The sequence below is a fragment of the Triticum urartu genome, chromosome 5A, assembly GCF_056163025.1.
Source record: "Triticum urartu cultivar PI428250 chromosome 5A, HENAU_Tu73, whole genome shotgun sequence".
In the NCBI taxonomy this organism is placed as follows: Eukaryota; Viridiplantae; Streptophyta; class Magnoliopsida; order Poales; family Poaceae; genus Triticum; species Triticum urartu.
Window position 1 is genome coordinate 364,680,833 of NC_141877.1, and position 19,478 is coordinate 364,700,310.

At 43.2% G+C, this 19,478-nt stretch overlaps 1 protein-coding gene across 1 annotated transcript; it reads right to left on the reverse strand.

Annotated features, from left to right (window-relative positions):
* Positions 1–1,193: 1,193 nt before the first annotated feature.
* On the reverse strand, positions 1,194–16,389 carry SWP (RNA polymerase II transcription mediator). The gene is made up of 8 exons (XM_048673820.2): positions 15,900–16,389; positions 13,973–15,046; positions 10,059–10,156; positions 8,964–9,138; positions 6,423–7,239; positions 4,906–5,882; positions 2,977–4,025; positions 1,194–2,438 (listed from the first exon to the last, which is right to left on the reverse strand). Exons 1-8 carry the CDS (start codon positions 16,140–16,142, stop codon positions 1,643–1,645), a joined length of 5,229 nt encoding a protein of 1,742 aa, XP_048529777.1. The 5' UTR covers positions 16,143–16,389; the 3' UTR covers positions 1,194–1,642.
* Positions 16,390–19,478: the final 3,089 nt, after the last annotated feature.

Below are 19,478 nucleotides of genomic sequence, written 5' to 3' on the forward strand. Positions count from 1 at the left end.
GCGTGGAGTTGTAGCCGCGAAACCGAGGTGGTAAAGGTATTGGTCATAGTACCCATCATTATCTCCTCCGCGTGCGCCGGCAGCACCGCCGACACTGGGATGCGGTGCGGGTAAGGTGCTAGCCGTGGGGGAGCTTAACGTCCGGCCATGGCAGCGGCTAGCGGTAATGCCAGTGCTAGTGTGCGCGGTGCACCGGGATGTAAATCCGGTTCCGTGGCCGACGACCCTTGGCCGCACGCGGCTCCATCTCAGAGGCTTTTGGCAGCGCGGCGGCGGCGTGTGGGACGAGCTTGCCCTTGCCCTTGCCTTAGAAACCCATGGCGAGCTGGCGCCGGCATCAAGCTAGCCCTTGCCGAAGAAACCCATGGCGAGCTAGGGTTTTGCTGTCGCCGCCGAGGGAGGGAGTGTGGCCAGATTTGGACAAGGAGAAGTGGATGAGGCCCCCCCCCCTCAAATTAAAAAGGACGAGGACCCAGATGCTTCCACACGCTGTCATGCGGGGTCGGGTTAGATGGCCGCATCTACAGCCGTGGGTGATGGTTGGGCGGCCGACAAGTGAGGCTGCGACGAACAACCAAACAGACGCGCGACACGTCTGTCTCGTGTCCATGTGAACACATACCAAGTATAAATATGGGCTGAAAATGCGTCCACAAACACCAAATGGACGCGTTTTGAATTTGGGTCATGTTGGGCTGGTGTTTTCGTTCTTTCAGACGCAAACGGACACACATGCGAACCATTTGAGTAGTTGAACACGGGAAACAAAAGTCCCAACTCAAAGCTTTGGGAGTTGGTCCAATTCGGGCTCTGGTATATCTATTCAGTCTCCAGACCTTATTTTATAGTTAGATTCACCTCTGAACATGGGGCTTCTCAGCGATTTGAGATCCTGGGCCGTCCGATCTGCGTCTTGATTCATTTCTGACCGTCTGATCTTCCCTTGGGTGATTCCTGGCCGTTGTTTTACTGGAAACCCATCCCACAAGCAGGAGGAAGCTAGCAAACAAGTAATAATACAGAATAATTGTACATCTACCAAATTACATCCTCCATTTCTAAATATTTATCTTTTTAGAGATTTCAAATAAACTACCGCGTACAGATGTATATAGACACATTTGAGTGTAGGTCCAAGTCATATTAGTGGTGAACACGCACTGTTGAACGACACACTAGCAAAAGAAGAAACATAAGGGGGGTTCAAGCAACTTCATTTGCTACATGTAACATTCTAAACACAAACAATCTTTCCCTGGGAATCCCAGACACAATTAGGGAAGTCTCTTAGATTTACAGGCAAACAGAATGTCAGTCCAAGTAAGAATACCATATGTAATGTACACCACGCCTCCTAAACCGAATCCATCCTTGTCTACTAAACTGACAGCGCCAGAGACAGCCTGTGAACAACAACCCCCCACAACATGCTTTTGCTGTACAAAATTGCCATATAAATCAGCAAGCTGTCGCCTCAGAGCCGCTGTCCCTGGCACGAACCGCCAATAGACATGCTTGCATTTCTTTTCTTTTCTTTGGGGCTCCAGCATTCTGCTATCCAACGCCAAATGTCAACACAGCCATCTCCAGGGAATTACAACAAAATTTATCTAACCTGGCTCTAAATTGCTAATTTGTTATCTCATGAAGCAGTTGAGCCAGCCGAAAGTGGTCCGTCTCTCAGCTGCTGTAGACAAAGTTGGAGTTGCTTTTGTATCATCTCAGCAACCATTCGCAGCCTTCCTTGGCCCGGTTCTGCAACAGCAGGGGTCCCATTCACAGTCTCCACTGCCCTCGCCACCTTCTGCTTACATCTTTCCCAATCTTCAGACTGCAGCCAGCAAGCTCTCCCACCATGGCTCCCATTTATTGCAAGGAATGATATATGGCTGTTGTCTCCAAAAGAATACCTCAGTCTCACGGATACACAATACGGAAGCCAGGCAGCTCCACCAGCTACGTTCATGTGAGGAATGAGCGCATGGTCAAGTACAAATGTGAGAGCAAACTCTACTGAACTGTGGGCTCTATCATGATGAATATTGCTCTTAGCTAAAGAGCTTTCTGTTCTATCATCTGAAGCTGATCCTGAGTGATTTTCCAAACAAAGCTCAATGCGAGCCCTCTGAGCAGTTGCAATGTCACCATGAGCCTGGGAAAACCCTTTCTTCCAAGTAATCAGCTTCAAAAATTCTCTCAGCACCGATATAGGTAATGTAAGCAAAGTGATAAAAGAAGCAACTCTTGAAGCATCATATGGTTCAGAGGCAACACGCCTGCTGAAATAATCGCATATCTCGTTGATCTCGGCAGATGTCAGCTCCTCCTGAGCATTGCTCTGAGCTTGCTGTTGCTGTTGCTGGTGGTGAAACCGCTTAACACTCAGAACTTGTAGAAGCAGTTGAACCCGATGGACGCTAACTGCAAATACATAACCTCTACAAGAAGACGACGGAAAATAATGTATCAGAAATATAAATTGTCAAACTTCAAACTGAAAAGAAAGCAAAGAAAGAAGCATTTTCAGTAAATGATCAGTTTCCTTTGTAATTCTAGCCTATTCTCAAAGAATTATGGGTTGATGCAGAAAATAAATAATACATCAGTACAATACCTATATTCAGTAAATATATAAAGTATTTGGACGTAAACAAAAATAGCATATCAGCAATTTAATGCATGGTGAGAAATTAAGGATGACGCATGTAATGTAATGTAGAGTAATATTTTAAGATCCTGCATAAACAGAATATAACTAGGAAAGGGCACTATTATCCAATGGTAATAAGGGAAAACTCAATATGTTAGATTGCATATAGAAATTTCCCATTACTAATATTCCATATGGAAGAGCGAACAACAATGATTTACGGAATGAGAATCTGATAATAGACTTCAGTTTCTCAACGAAACAATACATTATTTTATTTTATAATTTATTTTTATTATTATCATCATTGTCATAATAAGTCTTACCCCACATAGAACCGCAGTGCAGGCTGCTCTTGATCCAAATTCAAAAGAGCCCCTTCGTTGTCCTTCAAAATTGACCCCAATATCTCTTTCAGAAGTTCAGGCAACTGTGCAAACAACCATAGAACTCCAAGGTACTTAAGAATCCCTCTTAACACCTTCTTGAGAGCTGCCAACGGAACCCAACCACCACCGTAGCCACCATCATCCCCAAGCCCAATGAAGGCTGTGTTTAGTTCTCCTTTCATATGAACAGGAAGGCCAGTTCCAGGTGTTAGTCGCACAGAGGCTCCACCAATCCCTGAAGCAAGACCTGAAGAAGACAACATGGCATTTCCTGCTCGACTCAAACTAGCTGCTACATGGTTGGCAACACTAGAAGTTGGCCTGGACATAGCAACACCAGGGGTGGCATTTAAACGGTTTGCAACAGGAGCAGATTGTGGAGCTCCAGCACTAGTATTTAAGTGTGGACCAGGCTGTGTAGCATTCATGAAAGCAGGTTCAAGAGCATTTAGACCTTGAGCAACATGCTCCATTATGAAAGGTCTAAATTGTGGACATGGCAATGACCCGCCAACTGAAGGCCCACCCTTAGGAGGGGTTGCGGGCTGTAGCCAAACCTGATCCCCGGCGAAGCAACGCATGTCAACAGAAAACTTCTTGCGATATATAATGCGTATCCAGTATGGGCCCCGAAGCACGACGGAAACATCAAAAGGCAGCAATGAACTAGGAACAAGTCCAGGTCCACCCCGTCCAGCAGCGGAGAGCATGGCAGCAGTATGAAGAGTATGACCACCCAAATGTGCCGTAGCATTTGATGGGGCAGATGCATGATGCATAGTTGTTGCTGATGAACCATTTGCTAGTGGCCCCTGGGAGGGGACATTATTAGTTTGCTTTGGCATTGAGCTGTACCCAGTCGAAACTGTTACAGGCATCCGTGCAGGACGAATTGCACCCCCAAGAGCAAGTAAAGGTCCTGCTGTTAGCCGAATACAATCCAAGAAGGATGCAACCTCACCACCATTCACGAAATCCTCCAAAAACTGCATTTAATGAACATGATAACAAGATCAATTAAAGAAACAGAATGGCCGATGCCTAGAGGTCAAACTGGAACAGCTCATTTGACAGTACAGAAAGAACATGTTGAATAAATAAATTAAGTACTGCTATCCTTGAAACTTTCATAATAAGTTACACCTGTACACAATTGCCAAAAGGCAAAGAAAGATGAAATGTAGAAGAAATTATTTTCAACAGGAAATTGAACTGAAAAGGAGAATGCACACAATTCATAGAGAATTGAGTTGTCAACCTGTGAAATACGAAATGCAATTTAGTCCGACAGAAAAATATCACGTTGTTGTGTTCTGATTCATTAGGAACCAAGAGGATAAACGATGCACTACAAGAAACATGTAGAAATGTAGGCACTAGGAAGTGGGAACTTGTTTTGCTTTCAAGACGGCCGCCGGAAATAATTTTGCCATTTTTTCTTGATCCATACGTAATTATATTATTATTATTATTATTACTATTACTACTTATAAACATATGAGTTACAAAAATATTAGTACACATGTTAAAAGATTTATACATCATTTACTTGTATTCATCTCATGTACTCCCTCCGTTTCTAAATATAAGCCCTTTTAATAAAGATTCCAATATGAACTACATACGGATGTGTATAGACGTATTTCAGAGTGTATATTCACTCATTTTGCTTTGTATGTAGTCCATATTGAAATCTCTAAAAAGTCTTATATTTAGGAACCGAGGGAGTATGTTGTTTCCAAACATAGAGTAAGGATGAGTTAAAAAGCACTAGTTATAAACTTTGACATGTTGAAAGATTCATATCATTTGCTTGTACTCATCTCAAGTATGCTCTTTCAAAACATAGAGTAAGCATGAACGGACCTTTGTGTGTGGCCAAAGCTGGTCAGGAGAAACATGCATTGTGCAACCTTCCTTAGCAGTTTCCCATTCGACAACAAAGTGAACCATTGGCATATGGCCATAGCTGAACCAAAAGCTCATTAGGCCAACAGCTTCAATCCTGAATGGCTTTCCCATATGTTCAGATAGCCTGTCAGCATCACTATGGCCTTTATTAACAGACTGTGATTTCATCCCCACAGATATATGGTTGTCATCTAGCTTATCATCAAGTTTTACACCAATCAATCTCCTCATTCCACGAGCAAATACCCGTGCATTGGCAAGCCGTTGTAAATCTGACACAAGCCTCTTAACACTATCTGCCTCAACAGTGCTATAAGTTAAAACAACACCATCCACGTCAAAAGAGATATGTGAATCCATCTCAGATGTGTTAGCTATGCGTACACCAACACCCCACGGTGTTGAGGTGCTTCCTCCATTGAGCTCCCAAAGTTCCTTGAAATGTGGATCATTTATCCTAACGTCCCATGACATGCTTCCAGCCTTTCCAAGGCGTAAGCATATGTGTTTCCAAGAATCATCTTGAGCAAACGGTAACCTGAACCAAATATTCGAGGATGGTGATCGCATGCCCACTTCTTCGACATATGGAATGGCACTAGAATACATCTGGGCAGTTAGTTGAGCATGCTTGATGCATAGCGAACAGTGCCTTATTACATGTAGTAGCACTGAAGCATACACAGTTGCTGGAACACAATTATTTCTTTCGGCAAGAATATTATTTCCATGGGTGAGGCTGGTTCCTGATTGTGAACTAGAAGAGTATGCCTGCAAAGGAAGGGAACTCTGCGCCGATTCTGATATTTTTCTTCGCTTACTTGGCTCACTGGATTTCAGTCCTTGCAGTGAAGGGAGATCTAGCAGGAAATCTGAAAGAGAGCGCTTTCTAGGTGCACAATCAGCGCCTAAGGTGATGGCCTTCCCTAATCCTGTCAATTGCACAAGTAAGATAAACACATTTGTAATGGTAATGCAACCTTGTCTAATTTAACAGACAAAATAATCGTAAATACAGGAAATGAGCCTAGATCAGCTGGTGGGAAGTGTGGGTACTGGGTAGTACTCCATCCGTAACGAAATATAAGAGCATTTAGATCACTACTCTAGTGATCTAAACGCTCTTATACTTCTTTACAGAGGGAGTACTAGTCATAGTTAAAAAAGGCATGCCTAGCGCTTAATTGCGCATAAGCGTACACTTTGGTCAGAAAAGTGCAAGGCAGTGGCAAAAGGCCGTGAAGCTTATCCAGGGGGTGTATTTTATTTGCATTCACACCTTTTAGAAAGAGCCGCTAAACGAAGGAAGAACGCCTAGCGCTTTTTTAACCATAGTACTAGACTACTAGTACACCCCCATCACCCAGGTTTCAGTCCTCTTCAACTCAAATTTGGGTGCTTATTTCCCTATCGATGAAAGTAACCTAGTTCCTCCTAGGTGATCTAGCAAAAAAAAACCTTTGCATAAATACCTTCAATGGCAGGTGAAGATCGAACCAAATGAGCAGGCAACGTGCTTGAAGGGGCGAGTTGAAATGGTTTATTTCCATCTGCAATACCATGCTCACTTGGAGAGCTCAATGAACTCAGGTCATGATTAGATTTAGAGTTTGACAACTTGATAGCAGATGAATTTCTTACAGGGTTAGAGGACAAAAAGGCGTTTGTACTCTGTAAATGGCTCAAACTATTTTGGAAATAGCTGTTCACACCGACACCAGGACGAACTATTGAGGTATTATTAGCTTGGGCATGAGACAAGGCCCCATCCTGCATCTGTGAAATAGTTCTGGTGCTTGCGCCTTGAGGACCAAGTGAAAGAGAGCGCACAGGAGAAGCAGAAGGCAAACTAGAACCATGTTCACATTCGAAGGTCTCATCAACAATAGATGAAAACGATGGTGAACAAGCAGGCAGCAGTGGAAGAGGATCAACACTATTCTGAATGAGAAGTTGATTGTCCATCATGTCATCACAGTTCTCTATACTTTGTAGGGAATGCAGTTTGGCATCAAAAGGATTTGAATTCTTCTCATATTTTATTTTTTCCATCTGCCCAACATCAATCTTGTTTACCCTCATGGCTTCTTTGGCACCTATATTTGCATTAAGCTTATTGCTTGCGTCAGACTGTGTTTCAAGCAAATGAAAAACAGGCCTGAAATCCTTATCAAGTTGCATCAACAGATAATAGGCATTTGCGCATTGCGGAAATCCCATAACCATCAGATCTGAACCATGTAATATGGCCTCTGGAATCTTTAGAGTACCCTGAGACTGCTCATAAACCTGGAATAAAAACAACAGAATTTGATCACTTAATATCTGGAGCAAAGAAATTTGCGTATTCACGCACTTATACAGGTCATATATAACAGAATGCCAATTGTATTAATACAGCCAGAGGCACTTATCAGCAGAACACACAGCAGCTGTTTAAGGATGTAAATACTAAATAGTGATCTCAAACAAGTTACATGCCCTGGAGGTTATTTGCCATTAATACAGTTATCCTTGATTCACAATCCCAGACAAAAGATGCTGCTTCGGCAGACCTGATCATGGGAGTCCATGGGCCCAGCTTAAAGCAGCCCCCCCCCCACCCACCCACCCCCCCCCCCCTCCCCACCCCCACACACACACACAAAAATGAGTATATGGTAAATATAAATAATGTTCTGTTTGGCTTTGGCCTGGCCCGCTGGTAGTTCAAGGCTACGATGTCTAATACAAAACCACACGCATTGTTCTTGGCCTCAAACATTTCTAATACAAAATCACACGAGTTGCTCAACAGAAAACAGCTGGTGGGAGGAGCTGGATAGATTGAAAGGTGGGCGCTTAGGCACCATCGCAGGAAGATGTGGCAAGGGCTGGAGAACCCTGGCCGCATGTGTCAGTACAAGAGGGCAACGAGAAGTAGATAATACTTCTATTTTCTTCAGGAAATAGGCAACGTCAAACTCCCTAGACCTTGCTAATATGCTACTACGCTTTCCTTCCAGATGCTGCCAGACTGGAGTCCACTTTCTTGCTGCTTAGTGACTGAGAATGGTATCCCGAGTCTACAACATTAACAGTACAGCAAAGATAAACTACCCCCCTTCTGGTTTGTAAGGCCTGTGTGTATCTCTAGATCGTCAATTTGATAAACTTAATATGGGTTATACACCATTAGAAACTCATTCGACTACAAATTTTATGATATACTTTTTCTGGCATATAACTTGTATTACATTGATCAAATTAGCAACCTAAAAATACACGCAGGCCTTAAAACTGCAAGAGAGGTGGTATATTGTAGTAATTATGTACACACATTTATGATTTAGTGCACTTTACACATATGTTTTTCTATAACATAAGAGATAAGACTAACCCTGCGAGAGGGAATGGGGAGAAGTGGAAATCTGTGGGACCAGAGGAATATGCTTGAACCAGAAAACATCGAATGTACCCAATTGATATTCCATACAAAGTCGTTTCTTTTGTGAACTCTATACGAATACATAATTACAGAATGTACCACAGCCCCACATATGATACATACTCCCTCCGTTCCAGAATATAAGGTGTATCGATTTTCGTGCAAGTCAAACTTGTGTATGTTTGACCAAGATTATAGAATAAAATATTGACATTTACAAATAAATAAAATATGAAAATACTTTTCGTTATGGGTCTAATGATACAAATTTGGTACTGTGGATATTGGTATTTTTTCTATTAACTTGGTCAAACATGCGCACATGTTTTGACTTTTGAAAAAACTAATACACCTTATTATTTTGGAACGGAGGGAGTATTATTTAAGTATTTTCATGACAAATCAACTCATGATTCTGATATTTTCACATGGCCCTTTTCTAGTGATGTAGTTGGTTAAAGTGGCAAAAGTGTAACTGCACGCATCCCACAGTAATGTTCTCTTAGATAAGAGGGATTATAATACTGCACCTGCTAATAAGATTCAGAAATAAAGACATCACGATATTATTAAGACAGTTGGCAACCTTGAGGCCAAAAAAACTTCCAGTAGATACAAGCAGATGGAGGATGCTCCTAGTCCTTAAGCTTGAGAAAACCTCAGTCGCTGTGTTACTGCCTTTGTTTAGAGCTTCTTCCCAATCCACCAGAGCGGAAGGAGGTAAGATATTCTTTGGTGATTGTAGGATGAAACGACCACTCCTATTAAAGAGAGAAATGAGTTGCAGTACTATGAAACTGAAAAAGACCAGACTAGAATACATCACAAGGCATAAGCATAAATATCTAGCCTTCATCTGATCATGCTTCAAGCTAAGACAGTATGGCTATAATAGATTCCGGCACTGTAGGGACAATGTCCATAAAAAATTTCTCAGAAGCAGTAGCTTTCGATTCTTGAGTGATGCACAGCACAATACTTACTTGAACAACATTTTGTAGCACTTGTTTATGAGTGGGGAAGTGAACACATGGATCTAAGGAAACAAGTGAAAAACGAAAAATAATCAAGCCATCACCAACCAGTTTAACTTTCTAGAATCAGTCCTACCACTAAGAAAAACACTGTGGTTGCAGGGCGATCAGCAGTAGAAATGCAATCAATGCTATAATCGTCCAAAACTTGATTAGACTGTCTACCATGATACATCACAAGCATATGCATGGATCGGTACGAGTCGGAAGATTGAGGACAGGCACTGGCACTTGCTTGGTACTGGGGTTTTTTTTTTTTGTTACTGTTGTTGCTGAATGAAAATGATGCCTGCCCTCTTTTGTAAAATGGAGCCAGTCCTACAGCCTATTCTAACAAAAGGAAACTAACCCTGTCTTATTCTACAGCAAGTAAACACAACTAATGCTGATCTTAATAAAATTATCGTGTGCCTGGCTTGATAGTTTTTGTGTGCCTCGTGGTGGATGCCCACAACCGTGACAGATGAACAATGTGAACTCAGCAATATTATAGGTATAACAGTGTGATCCTAAGCTAAAAAAATGAGGCAAACAAAGAACCTAATGGGTTGTGGAATTACAAGTGAAAAGATTATTTTCTAAGCAAGAGGGGCTGAAGTTGAACACTAGTCACTAGGTCTACATCCAATAAGTGAGTGCTGACAAACCTGATATTTACTCCAAGAACAATATATGCTTGACCATATGCTCGCACTTGAAGCACTTCATTTCCACAAAAATCTGCAAAGCTCGCTTTCTCTGTCTTCTGCACTTATCAGCATATTAGGCACTATAAATGTCAGCAAAGAACCAATATATTCTTATAGTAAGTAAAGCTTTGGAAATACAGGAATGTTTAGCTTCAAGATCTGAAGAGTCAAGACAATACCCACAAGGTAACATATTAGCACATACCGCATATAGTACAACCAAAGGGTATGACTTTCAACAACAATGAAAAATGACCATGTCTACAAGTTCCCAACAAGCAACATGGGAACCATAACGCATTTTCACCGATGGTACGAAGAACTAACAGTCCACATAATATTGTTTAATAATGGGACTGTACTACCCGAGTTTAGGGAAGCTCTATTTTTTACAAATGGTACAAGAAAACCCGGGTGTGGTCTTAAATGAGCATGGGCCAGGTCGTCACCCACTCACCCCCATGGTGGCGCACCATATCTTGATCTGGATATGGTGATGAGTGAGCAAGGATCAGGTCGTCACATCCTTAATGGCGTGCTACATCGACGCATGGGTGTAGTGAAAAGTGAGCAAGGGTTTTTGCATTTGACTCGACGAGTGCAAAGAGTAAGGAAGCTAGCCGAGCCAAGTAGAATCCACTTAGGTAGCTGGAACATAGGGTCCCTGACGGGTAAGTTACAGGAGTTAGTTGATAAGATGAGGAGAGGTGTTGATATCATATTCCAAGAAACCAAATGGAAGGGACAGAAGGTGAAGAAGGTGGAGGATACCGGCTTCAAGCTGTGGTACATGGGGCAACTGCAAACAAAAATGGAGTGGGCATCTTGATCTACAAGAACCTCAAGCATGGAGTGGTAGACGTCAAGAGGCAAGGGGGGCAGATTATCCTAGTCAAGCTGGTCACCGGGGACTTACTTCCCAATATTATCAACACGTATGCCTCGCAAGTAGGCCACAATGAGAGAGTACCAAAAGGGAGTTCTGGGAAGGCCTGGAGGACTTGATTAGGAGTGTATCTATTGGGGAGAAGCTCTTCATAGGAGATCTTAATGGTCATGTGGGTACATCTAACACAGGTTTTGAAGGGGTACATGGGGGCTTTGGTTATAGCAGCAGGAATCAAGGAGAGAATGTCTTGATTTTTGCTTTAGCCTACAACATGATCGTAGCTAACACCCTCTTTAAAAAGAGAGAATTCCACCTAGTGACTTTTAGTAGTGGTCAACACTCTAGCCAGATTGATTTCGTCCTCTCAAGAAGATAAGACAGGCATGCTTGCATAGATTGCAAGGTGATACTTGGAGAGAGTGCTGTCCCTCAACATAAGCTTGTGAGGGCTGACTTCAGCTTCCGGATAGTGTCCATCGTGATAATCACGTCAAAGTCACTAGAACAAAGTGGTGGAAGCTCAAGGGGGAAGCACCTTAGGCTTTCAAGGAGAGGGTTATTAGGGAGGGCTCTTGGGAGGAAGGAGGTGATGCAAACAATATGTGGATGCAGATGGCGATTTACGTTCGGAAGGTGGCTTTAGAGGAGTTTGGAGTGACCAGGGGAAGTAGAAGAGAAGCTAAAGATACTTGTGGCCAGTTCTTTTAGGGCTTATGGCTGGCTGTGGAAATTAGCTGCTCCCTCCCCATCTTATTCTATAAGCCCAATCTAAATTTTTTATTTTAGAAGTCTATTAATTAAGTGTTAACTAGTAGGCTTCTAAAATAAAATTTTAGGTTGGGCTTCTAGAATAAGCTGGGGAGGGGGCAGCTTGAGCTTATTTCCACAGCCAGCCATATAAGCCTCAAATGAATTGGCCCTTAGTGGTGGAACAATGATGTTCAGAAGGCTATTAATGAGAAGAACGATTATTTGAGACACCTACACCTGGATAGGAGTGAAAACAACATTGAGAAGTAAAAAGTGGCAAAGAAGACTGCAAAGCGAGCTACGAGTGAAGCGAGGGGACGGCCTATGAGAACCTCTACCAACGTTTAAACACGAGGGAAGGCGAAAGAGACATCTATAAGACGGCCAAGATTCGAGAGAGGAAGACAAAGGATGTCAACCAAGGCAAATGCATGAAGGATGGAGCAGATTGACGTCCGGTGAAGGGCGAGGAGATCAAGAATAGATAGCGAGAGTACTTCAAAAAACTGTTCGATGGAGAGAATAAGGGCTCTGCCATTGAGATGGATGACTCCTTTGATGACAACAACGGACATTTTGTCTAAAGAATCTAAGAGTCAGAGGTCAGGGAGACATTAAAAAGGATGAAAGGAGGCAAGGCCATGGGCCTTGATTGTATCCCCATTCAGGTGTGGAGATGCCTTGGAGACGTAGCGACAGTATGGCCAACTAAGCTTTTCAACCTCATTTTTCAGCCAACAAGATGCCCAAGGAATGGAGGCGGTGTACATATTAGTACCAGTCTTCAAGAATAAGGGGGATGTTCAAGGTTGTACTAATTACCATGGAATTAAGCTGATGAGCCATACAGTGAAGCTATGGGAGTCATTGAACATTGATTAAGAAGAATGGCAAGTGTGACCAAAAATCAGTTTGGTTTCATGCCCGGGAGGTTGAACATGGAAGCTATTTTCTTGGTAGTTGGTACGACAACTTATAGAGAGAAACGGAGCAAAAGGACCTGCATATGGTGTTCATTGGCTTGGAGAAGGCCTATGATAAGATACCATGGAATGTCATGTTGTGGGCCTTGGAGAAACACAAAGTCGCAACAAAGGATATTACCCTCATCAAGGACATGTATGATAATGTTGTCACAAGTATTCAAAAAAGTGATGGCGACGATGATGACTTTCCAATTAAAATAGGCCTGCACCAAGGATCAACTTTGAGCCCTTATCTTTTTGCTTTGGTGATGGATGAGGTCACAAGGGATATACAAGGAGATATCCCCTGGTGTATGCTCTTTGCGGACGATGTGGTGCTAGTCAACGATAGTAGGACAGGGGTTAATAGAATGTTACAGTTGTGGAGACAGACTTTAGAATCAAAAAGTTTTATGCTTGGTAGACTAAAACTGAGTATATGAGGTGTGGTTTCAATACTACTAGGCACACGGAGGAGGTTAGCCTTGATGGGCAGGTGGTGCCTCTGAAAGACACCTTTCCGGTATTTGGGATCAATGCTGCAGAAGGATGGTGATATTCATGAAGATGTGGGCCATCGAATCAAAGCCGGATGGATGAAGTAGTGCCAAGCTTCTGGCGTCATCTATGACAAGAGACTGACACAAAAGCTAAAAGGCAGGTTCTATAGGACTGTGATTCGACCTGCAATGTTATATGGCGCAGAATGTTGGACAACTAAAAGGCGACATGTCCAATAGTTAGGTGTAGCAGAGATGTGCATGCTGAGATGGATATGTGGCCCCACAAAAAAGGATCAGATCTGAAATGATGATATACATGATAAAGTTGGGGTAGCACCAATTGAAGAGAAGTTTGTCCAACATCGTCTGAGATGGTTTGGGCATATACAATGCAGACCTCCAGAAGCGCCGGTGCATAGCCGAAGGATAATGTCTGCTGATAATGAGTAGACCAAACTTAACATGGGAGGAGTCCATAAAGAGAGACCTGAAGGACTGGAATATCACCAATGAACTAGCCATGGACAGGGGTGTGTGGAAATTAGCTATCCACATGCCAGAACCATGACTAGATTTCGAGATCTTATGGGTTTCAACTCAACCTAGCCCAACTTGTTTGCGATTTAAACATTTTGTTGTTGGTGGTGATGGTGGTGGTGGTGTGCGATTGAAACACTTTCTGGTATTAACATAATAACATTCAGTATAGTATCATGTGTCATAGAAAACACAAAGGTACATAAACATAATGGTTTGTATCATTACCTTATGTGGTGCCTTTGCTACACCAACGTCCCGCTTCAGGACAACATCTTTGGGTGACTGAGAAATTTGCACATTTTTGCACAATTGTCTCTGAATGTCAAGAAGACGTGTGTGCCTATTGCAAGCAATTGCTTTTAAAATGAGTTTCTCAACATCAATGCAGGACAGATCAAGAGAAAGATTAGCTTCTTTATCTGTCAAAGGATCAAGTATAAATGAGCTATGCTGGCATTTTATCTGCATGTCTTGCCCTGCCTCAATTTTGATAAATGGGGATAAATCAGATTCTGCTGGGCCACTGTTTTTGCCATCCAACCAGTAATTCAATTTCAACACAGGTAACCTAAAACCACTTGAATCAAATTCCCCATCTTGACCAAGCTGCATTACAGCAGCATTTCCAGTTTGACCTGTGGTGCTGTCTGAGATACGTTCAGAACTTATTGCTTCCTTCCACCTTCCGTGTCGAAGAACATTAGCCTGCCTAATGATAGTGTCCATAGCAAGTGAAATGCTTAATTCGTGAAGTATAGCATACAGCACAGAAAAGGGATTCTCAGAAACTGCCATTCTTCTTTCTATATCATCACCAAGAGCAAATCTCCTAATTTCTCCCAGCTTAATAGGGCCATTCTTCTCACCAACAAGCAACTCCATGTGCAGTATCCTCCATAAATCTAGGTTACCACGGTAACCTAACGTAAGAAGAACTTTAAATTCTCCATCCACACGAAAAACAGCTACCCCATCAGTTACTGAAATGCTAGATACTTCTTTGGGTCTTGGAGTCACAAGTACTTTGTAGCGCACACTGGTGTCCAACTTCTGCAAAGCATGTTTTTCTTCATCTGGAGAAAGTTTATTTTGGCTCCCTATATCTTCTATACATCTTGGTAACCTCTGATAACTGCCTGTAAGCATAACCTCTAAAGCAGAAGGAACATCAAATGTAGGAGCTCGTGCTTGCTGCAACCCCTCATGCATGAAGAACAGTGAGTCAGCTGTTTGGGTGAAGCATGTTTCATGGCTAGAAAGGGTCGATCCAAGTTGCTGACAGTACTGAACCAACGGAACCTGCATAGATTACAAGTAACCATCTCAAATGCAAAGATTAGAAGTAAAGAAGAAAAGAAGTGCAACACAAAGTTTCCAAGACAACGATTTCATGGTCTAGTGCCAACCAATAGGTAGAACGATGAAAACCCCACTTTAGTTTAGGATGATACTGATAAAAAACTGCAGAGATTTCAGGATGGAATGTATGGGCTGTTCAATCAAACTTAATGATTTCATGTTCAAAGTCAATTGTGCAAGGGCACAACAAAAACAGAAGTTTGTTGTGAATAGTACTACATGAGCTTTTATTTTGATTATTCAGTTTTAATCTATTGTCTGTAAGTAATTTCTATTTCTCCCTCTCGTAGCGAAGACTGAATTTGAGCTTGACTACATGGATATTCTAAACTAGGGGCTAGAGTTAATATGTATGTATGCCAGAAGTTACATGTTGATTTGCTGTCCATATGAAACACCCCCACAACCACCCCCCCAAAATGACAATGGAGCACATTTCAATAACGTAATGCGTATGCAAAAGGTCGTCTCCCAACTGGATATCTATGGATGTTTAGGGGGGAGGGGTAAATGGACTTGCTCCTATTTGAACTTGAATCCAACAAAAGAACCAACAAACCTATTTTCGCAGAATAGACTGAGGTTGCTGGACGAATAAAGCAAGAAGAAATAGGCGACCAAATGAAGTGCCAATTTGCCCCAACTATGGTAGCAATGTGAGGATGCCAACGAAACAGCCCCTAAATTCAGAAGTTTATACCTATTTAATTGACCGCATTTCACTACACTCCTGTGGCAATTAGGGTACTGTCTAGGGCAAGCAGAAAACGGCCTAATCTCAATCAACACCGACCTGCTGACACCACTTGGCGAGCACATGGAGGCGGAGCATGCGCTGGCGGGTGCGGGCGATGAATTTGAGGAGGTCAATCTTCTTCTCGGAGTCCGACCGCTGCCGCCCGCCATAGGCGCCCTTCCAGTCGGACTCGGCCTGCGACTTCTCCACGAGGTCCCGCAGCGCCAGGTACGACTCCTCCGCCGCCCGCCGCACAACGGACCCCAGCTCCACCGTCTGCTGCCCCAGCTCCCCCGCCATCGACGCGGCTAGGGTTTCCGCCTCAGCTTAAGCTCCCGCGGCAACGGTCTTGGGAGGAAATCGAGGCCACCGCTGCGGGACGGCGAGGAGGAGGGGGGGGGCCGCTTCGGGGTAGGTGGCCGGGCAATACCGCCGGCGACGAATCGGCGGCGGCGGCCCGCGTGGGGTGGGATCGGAGCTTTTCGCTTCAGCGCTGGGTCGGGCCCGAACAGAGCGTGCGACCACGCCTAGTCGACAAGATCACGATGGGCCAGCGAGGCTGCGCGTATATAGCGGCCATCGATCGAGGTACTAACGGTTAGATCAAGACAACGCACAGGACGCAAACCGTCATATGACGCCGCACAGACGCGTAGACAGCATTGCCACGGCCCACGGGAATACCGGATACTTAGCATACGGAGGATCTCATATTAGGTGAGATCAAATTTTTTGAAAATACAAAATATGTTCGAACATTCAAAAAGACTTGTAGACACACATCAACATTTGATGTACAATCTTAAAAAAAAATCAGCTCCTAATTCGACCTATACTAATAGAAACAAAAAAGGCAAAATCAGATGTGAATAGCGTCAAAATACTATTCAAATTTTGAGATGATCTTTTTTAGAGTTGTAGACACACCCCACGGATATGTTGTCAAATATATCATAATTTTTTGAAATGTCTAAATATGAATTTTTGTGCTTGATCTCATGATCTCTAATGTGAGATCATGTACCAGTATCCCTGCATTGCCACCATCACACATTGTTGTGGAAATATATAGCAACAAAATTATTGACTGTAAAATTAAAATACATATGTCCTTCTCTATTCTTCTCCTACTTAGGAAAAACTTAATTTTTTGTGTTTTATCTTTCATTGAACTATCCTGCTCCCACACATAAAAAAAATTATCATCTTCCCACGCCAACAAAACACTCACCCTACTACACATCCGGGTTTTCTTTTACCTCGTCCAGCTTTCCTCGAATCAAATCGTTAAGACAAATGATGCATATCAATTGCGTGGGATAATCAACGTTCTGTTTGGTAAGCCAATAAATCATGACAATATATTTACAACAGTCCGAAATTTTACATGCTTCCAAAAATAACTTAACTTCATGGTATTTCGCATGAACCGGTCACGGTGATTTAGTTGCCTATTTTGCAGCTAAAGTGCATTTTTACATTCCCACAAGAAATCAGATCTTCCTAAACTAAAGTTTGACATGGGAACATCATACCTTGGTAGCCTCCTTGCCACGTGTTGTCGTCAGCGTTAGCTCATCGTCGATGCGGCCGCTGCATTGCACTGCCTCACACCTCGACCTGGAACTCTCTGTTTAGTCGCTTGCCACCAACCCTACCATGGCGCAGAGGCCCGCGGTCAAGCAAGACGGCGCGGGTGCCCGAGCATCACTTTAGCGATTATCACAAGTCGTTGCCGTCCTCGTGTTCCTCTGTGGTAGATCAAGCTCCACGCACATGGTCGCCGGCAAGCCAATTAACCTCGGCGCCGCCTCTGTCTAGTTTGATTCAGAAAAATTGAGGAAAATAGTGGCTAGGGTTTCCATTGGGATGGTTTCGTTCCACCCGCGATAGATCTGGACCGTCCATTGGATGGGTAATCTTTGCGGAATGCGGACCGCGGGCGGTCCCAAATTGGGCTCAAATCGATAATGGGCTATGTCCCGGGTTGTCTTAGCCATGTAGAAAATTGTCATTATCATTAATGGGATTTTTTGCTACAGGATCAAAAAATAATAGGCTTCAATATGTCTATTTTTGTTTTAGGCATTTTTTATTCCAATGCACTTCTTTGTCATTTAAGGTTTTATAATAATGTAAATGCACGCTTAAAAAATTTAAATAGTCAATGGATACGTTATCTATAAATGAGTGGTCTTCCGTAGCAACGCACATGCACTCATCTAGTGAGAATATATATGAGAATAATACCACATCACATTCTTGGCATATGAACGTATCACTGTGTGCAGGACACATAGGACACCAAGGGTTGGGAAGGCCCCTTGACTGATTCGTGGAGAGGCACAGTAATGAAGATCAATATCAGATGAAAACGTAGAACACACAAGGATCTGCCCAGGTTCATGATGCATGGTTGCGTAAAACCCTAGTCCTGATTTGTGCTTATATGTGGGTAAACAGAGAGCTACAAGTCTTTATAGGGAAGGGAATTTCTCACTAACACTCTCAGCTATTCAGTGGCTCGGCCCCACTACAGTAACCTGGTCCTCCTTTTATAGTGCAAGGGGTGCCATAGTGGCTACAATGATCAATACCTATCTCCGTTTGAGTAGGACAAAATGCATTAAATGACACGTTAGGTGGTGAGTGTTACTTTTACACTCCTCTAACATGAGTTTAAACCGAAACATTTCATTTAAACCGAGATATTTTACTCTGATATTTCCACTAATGACAATGAATGCAAAGGATTCTAAATGTCCGGTCTTTATTTTTTTCACGGGAAATCGGCTATTTATAGACGAAATCAAGCCAATACATGAAAAGGACTAAAGTGGAGATAGAGGAGATCAAGTGGGAGGCGCACGAGAGGAAACAGAGCAAAATATGGCCTTCCATACGACTATCCCCGCTCGTATGGATGGTTGTATGGCGTGCTAACCAAGGCGTCTAATCCACCTGAACAACCTTTATAAAAGGGCTCAACGCCAAATGAGTACCAGAACAATTGCAGAACAAGTCAGCCATTGTCATCTGTAACACCCTGGTGTAATGATGCTACAGTAACCCCTGAGATCAAGCTAATCTTTTTGCTATAACAGTGTTTGGTCACTTTGATCAATATTCCATTTCAAATTTCAGTTGAATTCAATTTGAATTTATGTGTGAAATTCAAAAATGCTCACACATGAAAACTAAAATGTTCAGCATGTGGAACATAGGTAATATTGGTGGTGAACTAACATTTTTTGCAAAATGCCTAAGTGGCCTAAAATAGCTAAAATAGAAAAGCTTTAAAAAGAAAAAGGAAAAGGGAAAGCAAGGAGAAAAAAGTAGAGGAAGCCCCTGCCTCCTTGGGCCTTGGGCCATCCGGACCAGCCGGCCCATCCTAGGCGGCCCACCTCCCCCGGTCGCTCTCTTCCTCCCATGTTCAGCCGACTGGGGCTCCTCCCGCGCGTCCCCGCCAAACCGCCTCGCCGTCGACGATGAGGGAGGCGATAAGGCCCCGCGCCACCCCGCCTCCACGATCCCCGCCTCCACTCACCCCACCCCCTGGCATCCTCGTCCGTTCTCCCCTGCCCCCACGCGCCTCGCCTCTCTCTTTTCCCCACCTTGCCCGAGAGCTCACCGCCG

Bases quoted from the DNA above. Each gene is read 5' to 3' on its own strand.
- SWP (XM_048673820.2), bottom strand. From the start codon at position 16,142: ATGGCGGGGGAGCTGGGGCAGCAGACGGTGGAGCTGGGGTCCGTTGTG. The intron at 15,047-15,899 runs GTCGGTGTTGAT...TAATCTATGCAG, and splicing joins TCGCCAAGTGGTGTCAGCAG to GTTCCGTTGGTTCAGTACTG. The intron at 2,439-2,976 runs GTAAGACTTATT...GTCTTCTTGTAG, and splicing joins GCACTGCGGTTCTATGTGGG to AGGTTATGTATTTGCAGTTA.